Below are 14473 nucleotides of genomic sequence, written 5' to 3' on the forward strand. Positions count from 1 at the left end.
GCTGGTCGTGGTGTTAAGGGCGGGGTGCAGACCACGCCCATGGAGACGGTATGTGGGCGGGGCGGGGTGAGGAGTGGGCGGGCTGTGGTGGGGCTTGATGTGGTCAGCCACACCCTTCCGCGCAACTTCCGCACCCACAATCCTCCTTCCCCTCTACCCCCTTGCTGCCAGCCTCCCGCACGCCCCCATACCCTCGAGGACCTGCCTGACGATGATGACAATGATCCATCCAGGTGTGCCGGATGCCACCCTGATCTGTGCCCAGGTGACTCCAGCTTCCCTCCGTGCCCCGCTTTCACGCCCTATCCCGCCCACATCTACCCGACGGTGGTGAGAGGTGGGTGGGGCGGCGGGCAGGGCGGTGAGGTTGGCGACTGTGTGACTTGTAGGCTGTTGTCTCCGCCTGTATATACCTGTAGAGACCCCTGCTGCAGCGTCGTCGGTGGGGACACGACCCCCTCAGTCTGCTCCTGGGGTGAGGCTGGGGGGTTCTCTCGACCTCCCCCCACCACCCCCCTCCTCCCGCCTCACCACCACCACCAGGACCCACAGGTGACCAGGGCGGCGTCCATGTGTCAGGTACGTGGAGGTAGAGTCTCACACCTCCAGCAGGCAGTTCCTCTGACCTGTCATGTTGAGATCTTGTTTAACCTCCTCTTGTTACCCAAATGTTTCCTTCTTTCTATAAATGGCTTCTCAGATAACATTCATTTTCTTACATTACTCATCAAATTGCATCTATTTTCCGTAAGGTCAACTCAGCGTGGATCCATTTCTTGAAACTGTTTGTCATGGTGATTTTTTCCAAATATAAATAACGAAGGGAGATCACTGTCCTTGTTAAATCTATTCACTGAGGCGTCGACCCCTTGTCAGAGACGGATGATATGTGATGCCGGGTGTTTTGAACTATTGCAAGTTGTAAGTTATAGGAACATACTGTGGTAGGGAGTTTCACAGTGTTGCAGGTTATAAGATATATGTAAAACACTATGTTGCAGGACGTTCTACACAGTTGACAAAGATTCAGTAAGATATTATATAGACAACAAAGTCACGAGCCTTCCCAGTTACCATCCTCAGCTGACTGTGTGTACCAGACTATACCACTTACAATAGTTACCCCATATTGCATCCTACCCTAACCCAACCCAACCTGGAAATACCTACTCAGGACTGTAACCCAACCCAACCCAACCATTTTCATTCCATAGCTCGTTAAAACTTTATTCGTGAAGATTCTAATCAGAGGCCGTGTCTGTTTTCTTGCAAGATTTTGATTGAGTTCTTGCATAAATTCGTCAGAGTATGTGACTTCCTTCTCCTCCTCACAATGGGTAATTAGAATGCACCTATTTTTCTCTTACGAATTCTCTTGCAAAGGGATTCTCAGTATGCACGACTGGTCATCCTTGCAATTGCTTGTCAGATTTCATTATTTTGTCTCTTTCCTCGGAATTGCTTGTCAGAATATCCCACCTGTTCTCCTGTAATAACCTGTCAGAGTGCATGGACCTTTTGCCTTGTAAATCTGGCCAGACTTACCTTCTGCCACTGGCCTATCAGAATGAGTTGTTGCTCCTCCTTCAGCTGTTGGCCTGTCAGCATGTTGTTACTTGTTAGTTTAACCATTTGAAGACGATTGTTTAACTCTTTGAGACCGATGGTTTAGTTCTTTGAAGACGATTGTTTAACTCTTTGAGACCGATGGTTTAGTTCTTTGAAGACGATGGTTTAAACCCTTTCTGGACGATGATTTAACCCTTTGAAGACGATGGTTTAACTTGGTTTAGCCATCGTAAGAACCTAACCTAACCCAACCTTTGTATCGTAGTCTAAGCTTGGCAGTAAGACAATTCCTCACATCTCCAGTCAGTGTGAAATATTGACTTAAGAGATGTCTGGCAACCCGTGTTTAAGTGGGTCAGGAATTTTTACCTTTTGTTTTTAATACTGAATAGAAAAGATCCTTCGCTCTCCTGATTCCTACGAAGGACTTTCTCTCTAGCTGGCTCTCTCAGTCTTTCTCTCTCTCTTATCCTCACTCAAACCCTACTCTCTCTCTCTCTCTCTCTCTCTCTCTCTCTCTCTCTCTCAGTGCTTGTTATCCCTCACTTGTGTGGGATAATGGAATCAAAGAAGGAAAGTCATGGCTAATTTATGTCTTTTCGCAGCTAAGGTCTCAGAAGGCAGAGTTGAAACGTCTTGTTGAAAGGGATCGTGTGTGCAATATGCAACAAGCAACACCGAGACGAGATATATATTGCAAGGTGTAAAGTGTATGTTGCAAGGTGTAAAGTGTATGTTGCAAGATGTAAAGTGTATGTTGCAAGGTGTAAAGTGTATGTTGCAAGATGTAAAGTGTATGTTGCAAGGTGTAAAGTGTATCGTGTATTAGAGGCTGAAAAAGTGAGTTGGATGATGTCTAGTTTATGCTTAAGACTAAATTCAGAATGTTTTTTTTTTTTTTAAGTTTTGGTAAAGTTAAGATTGGTTGGATTTGGTTGGGGTGAGGTTAGGTTAGGTTGGATTTGGTTGGGGTGAGGTTAGGTTAGGTTGGATTTGGTTGGGGTGAGGTTAGGTTAGGTTGGATTTGGTTGGGGTGAGGTTAGGTTTGGTTGGGGTGAGGTTAGGTTAGGTTGGATTTGGTTGGGGTGAGGTTAGGTTAGGTTGGATTTGGTTGGGGTGAGGTTAGGTTAGGTTGGATTTGGTTGGGGTGAGGTTAGGTTAGGTTGGGGTGAGGTTAGGTTAGGTTGGATTTGGTTGGGGTGAGGTTAGGTTAGGTTGGATTTGGTTGGGGTGAGGTTAGGTTAGGTTGGATTTGGTTAGGCTTAGGTTAGGTGACCCCATCGCTTATTCTCTGTTATTATGTTTAATCTCGTTAATTTCTGTCATTTATCTCTTGTTTATTTTCTTATTTACTCTGTTTCTTCTTCTCCCACAGTTACCACAACTCCGGAGCGTGGAGGAGCGTTTAACCAGCGCCCTTGGCCACCCCTTCGACCCCCACACCCACCCCTTCGACCCCCACACCCACGCCCACACCTTCGACAACACCGACCCACATGCCCCCAAGCCCCATCCACCCTCACGTTCCCACCATGACGTCCAACAACACCAAAGTCCCGGCCACGGCCAACTACAGGCTCAAGTCCAACTACAGGCTCAAGTCCACGGCCAAACCCACGGCCAAACCCACGCCCAAACCCACGCCCAAACCCACGCCCATCCACACAATGCAGGCAACGCTCACAGACACTCGGATCCCCACCAACCACCAGCCCACAACCATCACGCCCATGTTCACTCCCCTGGCGACATTCACAGACATTCCGACGCCCACAATCACGCCCACGTCCACGGACACAGCCAAGGACAGTGGGGGATGAAGGGTCCTGTAGGCTCGAGGTTAAGCAGGAGTGTGGAGAGTCTTCCCAGGGACATAAAGGATCACATCCTCAAGTGCCAGTGTACCTGTGACCACCTGGGCTATGGCAACATCTCGGTGAGTCCTTCTGTCTGTCTGTCTGTCTCTCTGTCTGTAGGGCTTTCTGTCTGTATGGCTGTAGGGCTTTCTGTCTGTCTGTCTGTAGGGCTTTCTTTCTGTCTGTCTGTAGGGCTTTCTTTCTGTCTGTCTGTAGGGCTTTCTTTCTGTCTGTCTGTAGGGCTTTCTTTCTGTCTGTCTGTAGGGCTTTCTGTCTGTATGTCTGTAGGGCTTTCTTTCTGTCTGTCTGTAGGGATTTCTGTCTGTCTGTCTGTAGGGCTTTCTTTCTGTCTGTAGGGCTTTCTGTCTGTCTGTCTGTAGGGCATTGTCTCTGTCTGTGTGTCTGTATGCAAGTGTGTGTGTCCGTGCAGTAATATGATCACACTAATAACGGCAACACCCTGAAGACGGTCATTTCATATTCCTAAAAAGGTATTGAATATGTAAATTAGAATTCCTCTTTACCTGAGCGTTCCAATAGACTTAAATAACTTGTTCTCCAGCCAGTTCACTCCCACTCTATACACCTTGCCTGACCTCTGACCCCTGACCTGACCTTATGGACTTTAGGTGAGGTTAGGTTAAGGTAGGGGAGGGTGTGAGCTTGCCTGACCTCTGACCTTATGGACTTTAGGTGAGGTTAGGTTAAGGTAGGGGAGGGTGTGAGGATATGGACGGGCAGTTGGTCGTGAAGGATGTCTGTCTGTCTGTCTGTGAATCGACCTGCCATTTCTGTCTGTCTGTCTGTCTGTCTCTCAGGAGGTCTGTGTACAAGGAAGCAACCATAGTTCCAGTAATATCAACGTTTATCTCTTCACTTAACCTTTGAAACCACAATTAAAATAATAAGGCCAAAGTTTGTGTTTCCGAGGACAGGAAATATATATATATATATGAGAGAGAGAGAGAGAGAGAGAGAGAGAGAGAGAGAGAGAGAGAGAGAGAGAGAGAGAGACCTATTATGCTTTACCTTTATAATTACACTGTTTGAGCTTGATGACGCAATACCATTAATTCACGTCAAAATTACACCCAAACGAATTTCACCCACAATGAGCAGTTTTAAAAGCTTCCCCTTCCCTTCTCTCCCTAACCCTCTTCCCTTCCCCCTTCACCCCTTCCCCTCCTCTTCCCTCCCTATACTACCTCCCTTCCCCTCTCCCCTTACCTCCCCATTCCTTTCCCCTCCCTCGCCTTCTCTTTCCTCCTCCCCTATATCAGCGTTTAAAATTTAATGGTCATTCTAAGTGGAGAGAGAGAGAGAGAGAGAGAGAGATACATTTAACTTTGACATTGTACATCCGTCTGCTCTCTCTCTCTCTCTCTCTCTCTCTCTCTCTCTCTCTCTCTCTCTCTCTCTCTCTCTCTCTCTCTCTCTCTCTCCCCCCTCCCTCTCTCATCTTCTCATCCACAGAGTGACCCCAGATGATAGAGGTCATAGTTAATTATGACTTGGGGCCACTAATTTTTACCTCAGTGTTACAGGGAATAACGAAGGGAAGACTGAGAATTGAAAATAAGCTCTCTCTCTCTCTCTCTCTCTCTCTCTCTCTCTCTCTCTCTCCCGTGTGTGTGTGGCCTATTCACTACCCCCATCCTTCTCCTCTTCCTTCTCATCTTCCTCCTTCTCTTCCTCTTCTATTCCATTTTCCTCTGCTCCTCCTCCTTCTCCTCTTCTTCCCTATTCCATCTCTTCTTCTCCTCCAGTTCCCTCATCTTCCTTCCCTCCTCCTCCTCCTCTTCCTCCTCCTCCTCTTCCTCTCCTTCCTCTTCCTCCTCCCTCCTCCTCCTCTTCTGCCTTCCCTCTTCCTCCTCCTCTTCAGTAACTCCCTAATGACACATCGTCTCCACTTGTCATCATTTCGTTAAAAAAAAAAAATCAAACTTATTGCAAAAGAAATAAAAAATTTTCGTGAATATTTAAATAAGTTTAAAATTATACTGTAACATAAGTTTTATTTATCTTCACGATTTTTTTTATACAATTTTTTTTACAAGAATTTTGTAAACAAGAGTAGAATGTTTTTAAAGTTAGGTTAGGTTATTTTGGGTTAGGTTAGGTTATTTTGGGTTAGGTTAGGTTATTTTGGGTTAGGTTAGGTTTGGTCAGGTTAGGTCAGGTCATGTCAGGTCAGGTCAGGTTTGGCTTGGTTGGGTTAATTAAGGTTAGGTTAGGTTAGGTTAGGTTTGGTCAGGTTAGGTCAGGTCATGTCAGGTCAGGTCAGGTTTGGCTTGGTTGGGTTAATTAAGGTTAGGTACACAGGTGTTAGAGGGAAACAGTCTAGGTTCTCACACCTTGCTACATCCCCTTTGCTTTTATTGAACACGAAAATATAAAACGCAGAGCAAAAGCCTCGGGAATGTGAGGGGGGAGGGGATGAGGGAGAGGGTTGGAGTAAGGGGAGGAGAGGAAGAGAGGAGGTAAATGAGTGAAGTGAGAGGAATGGGAGAGTGGGTATGGGAGGTGGGAAGGAAAAGGGTGTTAAGGAGAGGATGGGTGGAAAAAAGTTGTGAGGAGAAGGTGGCGGGAGGGAGGGGAAGTAAAGGGGAGGAGGAGGGAGGAGGGAAGGAAGGAGAAGGAGGAAGGGAAGGGAGAGAAGGAGGAGGGGAGGAAGGAGAAGGAGGAAAAAAGGGAGGAAGAGGGTAGAAGGAGGAGGGAAGGAGAAGAGAAAGGTGGCAAAATAAGGGCAAGAAGGGAGGGAGGATGGAAGGAGGAGGGGGAGGTAGGAAGGTAATGGGGGAAAGGAGAAGAAGGAGGAGAAGGAAGGAAGGAAGGAAGGAAGGTTAATGAGGAAGAAGAAACAACACCTCTACCTGACATACAAAGACAGACTCAGAACAGCTTCCAAAACTACCTTAACACTTGACCTTAAATACAAACTTAACTCCTTAGTTTGTGAGGGAGAAACAAACTTACGAACCTTTGAGAAGCCTTCGTAGTGTCGTGGGTTAACTGAGAGAGAGAGAGAGAGAGAGAGAACGCCATATTTTCAACAACACGACAATCGTTATCACACACATACACACACAACTGAGACAAAATCGAGGCAAAAATTACAGAAAAAATGAGGCAAAAAATAATAGTCTCTCATCAGCGTTGTTGATACACTCGCTAATGGGACCTCCTCCCCCCCTCATTTTTATTGCTCACTTTTTATTGTTTTATTTATTATTTTTTATTATTTTCGTTATAATTTCTCTGTTTTATTCCTCACTTTAGTTATTTTTATTTTTATTCTTTATTTTATTTCTCATTTTTATTTCTCATTTTAGTCCTCTACTTTATTTCTCACTTTTATTTCTCAATCTATTTCTCACTTTTATTTCTCATTCTATTTCTCACTTTTATTTCTCACTTTTATTGCTAGGAACCCAACAGTCAAGATTCAATAAAACCTTGAGTAATTAAAAAAATAAATCCATTCTTTTCGGCTTTTTTTTTCTTTTAAAAATTTTCAATATTGTACCATGATTTTTTTTAATAGAATTTTTTAGGTAAAGATATGGAATTTTTTATTACTACTACTACTACTTTATCACTTTGTACACACGATCAATGTACAATCCCTTCACTAGTGCGTTTAGGGGCTCGTCATATAGCCTAAGTGATCCCTTCACTAGTGCGTTACAGGGCTCGTCAGGTTGTGTGCAGTGTGGCAGTGCGTGTTGTTTACATTAAACAGAAAGGTAACTCACAATAGTCATCATACTATGGAATCAAAGAAAACAATATTAAAACAAATATCTCAATGTAATGATTTGTGAGAGTGTTTATATGACGAGCCTGTAAAGCCACTAGTGAGAGGGACTGTACCTGGGCTATATGCGAGCCTGTAGCGCCTAGTAGGAGGGACTGTACCTAGGCTATATGACCCCTGTAAACATACTAGTGAAGGGACTGTACCTAGGTAATATGACGACCCTGTAAACACACTAGTGAAGGGGACTGTACCTAGGCTATATGACGAGCCCTGTAACATATAGTGAAGGGACTGTACCTAGGTATATGACGAGCCCTGTAAACATACTAGTGAAGGGACTGTACCTAGGCTATATGACGAGCCCTGTAAACGCACTAGTGAGGGGACTGCCTAGGCTATATGACGAGCCCCTGTAAACATACTAGTGAAGGGACTGTACCTAGGTAATATGACGAGGCCCTGTAAACACACTAGTAGAGGGACTGTACCTAGGCTATGACGAGCCCCTGTAACATACTAGTGGGGGACTGTACCTAGGTAATATGAGAGCCCTGTAAACACACTAGTGAAGGGACTGTACCTAGGCTATATGAGCAGGGCCCTGTAAACATACCAGAGAGAGGGGACTGTACCTGAGTAATATGACGAGCCCTGTAACACACTAGTGAAGGGGACTGTACCTGGGCTATATGGCGAGCCCCTGTAAACACACTAGTGAGGGGACTGTACAGCTATATGACGAGCCTGTAAACATACTAGTGAAAGGGACTGTACCTAGGTAATATGACGAGCCCTGTAAACACACACTAGTGGGGAACTGTACCTAGGCTATGTGAGGCCCTGTAACACACTAGTGAAGGGACTGTACCTAGGCTATATGACGAGCCTACTATTAGTGAAGGGGACTGTACCTGGCTATATGACAGGCCCCTGTAAACGCACTAGTGAAGGGGACTGTACAGGCTATATGACGAGCCCCTGAAACATCTAGTGAGGGACTGTACCTAGATAATATGACAGCCCTGTAAACACACTAGTGAGGACTGTACAGGCTATGACGGGCCCCTGTAAACATACTAGTGAAGGGGACTGTACCTAGGTAATTGATGAGCCCTGTAAACACACTAGTGAAGGGACTGATACCCTGGCTATATGACAGAGCCCTGTAAACATACTAGTGAGGGGACTGTACCTAGGTAATATGACGGCCTGTAAACACACTAGTGAAGGGACTGTACCTAGGCTATATGACGAGCCCTGTAAACATACTAGTGAAGGGGACTGTACCTAGGTATATAACGAGCCCCTGTAAACACACTAGTGAAGGGACTGTACCTGGCTATATGGCGAGCCCTGTAAACACACTAGTGAAGGGACTGTACCTGAGGCTATATGACGAGCCCCTGTAAACATACTAGTGAGGGACTGTACACAGGTAATATGAAGCCTGTAAACACACTAGTGAGGGAACTGTACCTAGGCTATGGCAACCCCTGTAAACACACTAGTGAAGGGGACTGTACCTAGGCTATATGACGAGCCCCTGTAAACACACTAGTGAAGGGGACTCTACATTATAATGTCACGGCATCTTGTTTTCATTATTTGATGATTAACTACCCTAACGTTATCTAGGTTAGTTTAGGTTAAATTATGTTAAGTTTGGTTAGGTTAGGGTAGGTTAGGTTAGGTCAGGGTAGGTTAAGTTAGGTTAGGTTTGGTTAAGTTAGGTTAGAGTTGTGGTGGTTAATATCCAGGTGAAATAAGATGGCTTGGTTTAATCTTGAGGTGATCCTCTTATATAAATAGAAAGGAAATAGCACATATTACTCTCTCTCTCTCTCTCTCATTTCTCTTTCTTTCTCTTTCCTTTCCTTTTCTCTCCCCCCTTCTCTCTCTCTTTCTCTAAAACCTTAAATCTCTTGTTAGTTTTACCTTCAGTCAGATAAAAGTTGGAAATGTAATTGGCTTCTAGTTTGAGTAGCGTAATTAAGAGAACAAGACTGTGTGTGGGCAGCAGGAGAGAGAGAGAGAGAGAGAGAGAGAGAGAGAGAGAGAGAGAGAGAGAGAGAGAGAGAGAGCTAAGTGGACTGCAATAGGTAAATTGGTGGAAAGAACACGATTCTAATTACCTTTGTATACATACCTGTTGACACTCGGGACGACAGGAACCAAACCTCTCTGTTTACAATCCTGGCTATTCAAAACAAGGTGCAGTTCTCTCTCTCTCTCTCTCTTTCTTTTCTATCTTTACACACTTTCTCTCTCTCACTATCTCTCTTATGCTGTCTCTCTCTCCTGCGAATTATGAGTATTTTAGCGAATTATGAGCAGTAGTCTCATGAATGAGTATTTTAGTGAGCAGTAGTCTCGCGAATTATGAGTATTTTAGCCAATTATGAGCAATAGTCTCGCAATTATGAGTATTTTAAATTATGAGCAGTAGTCTCATGAATTATGAGTATTTAGCCAATTATGAGCAGTAGTCTCAGATTGTAGATATTTTAGCCAATTATGAGCAGTAGTCTCACGAGATTAGGAGTATTTTAGCCAATGAGCAGTAGTCTCACGAATTATGATGTTACAACAATTATGAGCAGTAGTCTCACGAATTATGAGTACTTTAGCCAATTATGAGAGTAGTCTCGCGAATTATAGTACTTTAGCCAATTATGAGCAGTAGTCTCATGATTATAGTACTTTAGCCAATTATGAGCAGTAGTCTCATGAATTATAGTACTTTAGCCAATTATGAGGAGTAGTCTCATGAATTATGAGTACTTTAATCAATTATGAGCAGTAGTCTCGCAGATTATACAAAAACAACACCTTGGTCAATCTATTCCCATTACACAAACGTAGTGATCATTAGAGGTTGGGTGTGTTGAGTGCATTGAGTGTGTTTGGGTGTGTTGAGTGTGTTGTGTCAAGTGTGTTTGGTATCTCTGTCTGTCATTTTCTCTCTCATTCTTTTTCTCTATATATTTATTTTCCTCTATCTTTAATTTTCTCTCTCTCTCTCTCTCTCTCTCTCTCTCAACTGGATATCTTTGTATGTATGTATGTATGTATGTACCCCTGTATGTATGTATGTATGTATGTATGTATGTATGTATGTATGTATGTATGTATGTATGTATTGCTTTAAAAATATGCAAATTCCTTATGCTAACTAAAACTTATTCTCACTCGTACACAACTTTACGGTGTCTGACAACTCAACTTTAACACAACACTGACCTAACTCCTCTCTGAGATACATACAGACAAACACACAGACAGAGGGGATAGACAGAGACGGAAACACACACATATTGACAGCTAGATAGACAGTTAAAAGATTTATAGACAGAGAGAGAAAGAAAGATAGACGGATACTCATACAGTTAGACAGGCAGATAGACAGACACAGACAGACAGACAGACACAGACAGACAGAACAGACAGACAGACAGACAGACAGACAGACAGACAGTCATAACACAACTACCAGCATGAGGAATAGAAGCAAATTCAACTTTGTATTCTCGTAATTTACCTCAGTTGGCGAAAGTTGCCACAGAACTCCCAGATAACTTGTGTGTGTGTGTGTGTGTGTGTGTGTGTGTGTGTGTGTGTGTCGGAGAGGTTAAGTTTCCTTGGTCGTGAGTGGAATAAGTTATCGTTTAATTTGTCGTACTCAAAAGATGAAATCATAGTACTCAATATGTTAAATCATTATACTCAACGGTTTATTTTCTCGTACTCAAGGGGTTAAATCATCGTACTCAAGGGGTTAAATCATCGTACTCAAAGGGTTAACTCATCGTACTCAAGGGGTTAAATCATCGTACTCAAAGGATTAAAACACGACAAAGAGGTTATAAGAAATAAACTGTCCAGGCTGAAGGTCCATAAGAGTCCCGGCCCTGACCTGGTGCATCCCAGAGTGCTAAGAGAGTTGTGCAACGAGCTTGTCGAGCCCCTGAAGATCCTGTTTTGTAAATACCTGGATGAACAAAAGGTCCCCAGTGATTGGAAAGTGGCTTATGTGAGTCCTATCTTCAAGGAGGGCGATCGTCACTCCACGAGCAACTATAGACCGGTGAGCCTGACCAGCATAATATGTAAAGTACTTGAGAGTATTATCCAAGATGCCGCGATGGAACATCTACTATGAAACAACCTTGTAAAGGATTGCCAACACTGTTTTATGCCGGGGCGCTCTTGCTTAACACAATTGCTCAAGGTATTGGATATTTGGACCCATATTCTGGAACGGGGTGGTAATATCGACAATATATACCTAGAATTTGCCAAGGCTTTCGACAGAGTACCCCATGAAAGGCTGAAAATGAAACTGGAAGGGTACAGAATTCGGGGAAATGTCCTAGCGTGGATAGAAGACTTTCTGCGTGACCGCAAGCAGTGTGTGGTGATTAATGGCACGAAATCATCATCTGTACCTGTCACAAGCTGGGTACCACAGGGCAGTGTATTGGGCCCGCTGTTGTTTGTGTGTTTCATAAATGACATGCCTGACGTTGTACACTCCTCCATACAAATGTTTGCGGATGACACTAAGTTATTTGAGGAAATCGAGAACCAAGCGGACTGTGAAGAGCTGCAGAAGGATCTCTGTGATCTCCAAGATTGGTCAAAGAAATGGCTGCTGAGATTCAATGCCACGAAGTGTAAGAGGATGCACCTGGGGCGTACCAACGGTAAGGAGGCATATCATATGTCCCAACGGGATGAAGAAACTGCACTATTTGAGACTGAATGTGAGAAGGACCTAGGTGTGTATGTTGACAATGAGCTGAAGTTCTCGGGCCATTGCGAGAAGAAGGTAAATCAGGCAAATAAATAATTAGGTCTTATAAGAAGGTCGTTCAGATATCTAGACGGTCCGTCCCTCGTAACGATCTTCAAGAGTGAAGTGCTTCCCCATCTGGAGTACTGTCACCCCGTCTGGTCCCCGAGATATGCTAGGGACTGCCAGTTGGTTGAAAATGTCCAAAGGAGGGCCACCAGACTGGTGCCTTCACTTCGGCACCTCAACTACCCTGAGAGGTTGGAGCGCCTGAACTTGGCTACAGACGGGCAAGGGGCGACCTAATTGAGGTGTTGGCGATGGGCCAATTCAGAGGAGAATGACAAGATTAATCCCGGGCAACAGGAACCTTGAGTACAGAGATAGATTAAAGCATCTTAATTTGCACTCCCTCGAGAGACGTAGAGTGAGGGGCGACCTGATAGAGGTGTATAAATGGAAGTCAGGGCTGAACAAAGGTGATATAACAAAGGTACTCAAACTATCCAACCAGGAGCGAACTCGTAACAATGATTTTAAATTAGACAAATTTAGATTTAGGCGCTAGATAGGTAAACATTGGTTTGGAAATAGAGTAGTGGACGAGTGGAACAAGTTACCAAACATCATCATTAACTCTAATACGCTGGATAGCTTCAAACACAGGTTGGGTGGATATATGAGCGATAGGGGTTGGGTGTAAACGGGACTGTCCAGTATGACCCGCTGCAGTGTCCTCCATTCTTATGTTCTTATGTTATTAAAACAATTATAATAACACTAACCTAACCTCACAAGACTTAGTGTAATGTAACTGATAAACTGAACATTTAATCCTATTTCAGTAACGCGATACTACTGGGAAGTGTGTGTGTGTGTGTAGTGTGTGTGTGTGTGGGTGTAGTGTGTGTGTGTGTGTGTGTTTCTTAGTATGAACCCCACAATGCAAGGTGAGGTGGAAATGGGGTTTGTTTAGGTTAGGTTAGGTTATGGTTGTTGACACGGCGCAGTTGTTGTTATTTATAGGTCACAGCCCCGGGCTCCCTCACGGCTAAAAGTCACACAGAGAGACAGTGTACAATATGGATGTTGGTGTCTCTGTCATCCTCTCTTTCATATTCTCTCTTTTCCATTCTCTCTCGTCTCCCTTTCACTCTTTCTCTTATTATCTTTTGTTTTCTCTTTCACTTTTCTCTATCTTATTCTCTCTTTCTCATTCCCTTTGTTTTCTCTCTCTCTCTCTCTCTCTCTCTCTCTCTCTCTCTCTCTCTCTCTCACACATAAATGCAGCCCACCAGTGTGACAAAGGGGTTGACTCACTTCCCCCGACATAGCAGAGTTCCACAGCAGCTGCCCCACCACACTAACGTAATTAAACTCTGCTCTCTAGACACACCACAGCACCTCTACCACAGCATAGCAACAGCTCCTTCACCACCACACACCATCAACACCATCAACACCAGTTCCCCAGACAAGAATCGCTAAACAAGTAATTGACCCAGTGATAGAATTTTACACTAGAAATGAACTCGGAAACACTTCACATAAACGTGGCCTTAACAGTATCGTATGATGGTCCGACTCTACTCTTGACTGTACTGTGAACGGATGCATCGCTCTGCTCTGCCTTTGTATAGCTATTTCGTTTATAGATATACCTAAACGCCAGGATGGTAACAGAACGACTGTGTCTCGTTTTACGTAAAGTTCCTCCACTTGTCTTGGATGGAGGTGAGGAAACTGGACAGATATGACTCGTTTTGGGAATATTTGTTTAATTTACTGTATATGAGTTTATACTTCGGGACGAGTTAAGATGGTGACCCTTATGTAGTCTTTATTTAGGGTTCATGTCAGGGGTTCATGTCAGGGGTTCATGTTAGGGGTTCATGTCAGGGATTCATGTTAGGGGTTCATGTCAGGGGTTCATGTCAGTGGTTCATGTTAGGGGTTCATGTCAGGGATTCATGTCAGGGGTTCATGTTAGGGATCATGTCAGGGGTTCATGTTAGGGGTTCATGTTAGGGGTTCGTCGAGTTCATGTCAGTGGTTCATGTTAAGTTCATGTTATGGGTTCATGTTAGGGTTCATGTCAGGGGTTCATGTTAGGGGTTCATGTTAGGGGTTCATGTTAGGGGTTCATGTTAGTGGTTCATGTCAGGGGTTCATGTCAGGGGTTCATGTCAGGGGTTCATGTTAGGGGTTCATGTTAGGGATTCATGTCAGGGGTTCATATCAGCGGGCTTATGTTGAGGGTTCAAACTATGTATGACATTGATTTTCAGCTCTACACACACACACACACACACACACACCTTACTTCAAATCCGTAAAATAGTCTCCTTAACATTTATAGGAACTAACGCCAGGCGGACGGACGCCAGCCCTACCACGAAACAAAGGAACCCGGAAGTAACATTAGTTCTTTAAGAGACTCACACTGTTATCCCGATGATGGTAATGTTGGCCATAATTTATCGAGGTGGTACTGAG

At 44.2% G+C, this 14473-nt stretch overlaps 1 protein-coding gene across 1 annotated transcript in view; it reads left to right on the forward strand.

Annotated features, from left to right (window-relative positions):
• The first annotated feature begins 3154 nt into the window (after positions 1–3154).
• The window catches only part of LOC121862794 (dipeptidase 1-like), a 63519-nt gene continuing 52200 nt past the window's right edge, over positions 3155–14473 (forward strand). The window contains exon 1 of the mRNA XM_042361105.1: positions 3155–3505. Within this exon, the coding sequence (XP_042217039.1) occupies positions 3386–3505 (120 nt within the window). The 5' untranslated portion in view covers positions 3155–3385. The remainder of the gene's footprint in view (positions 3506–14473) is intronic.

Source organism: Homarus americanus, unplaced genomic scaffold (genome assembly GCF_018991925.1).
Source record: "Homarus americanus isolate GMGI-L3 unplaced genomic scaffold, GMGI_Hamer_2.0 scaffold5686, whole genome shotgun sequence".
NCBI lineage: Eukaryota > Metazoa > Arthropoda > Malacostraca > Decapoda > Nephropidae > Homarus > Homarus americanus.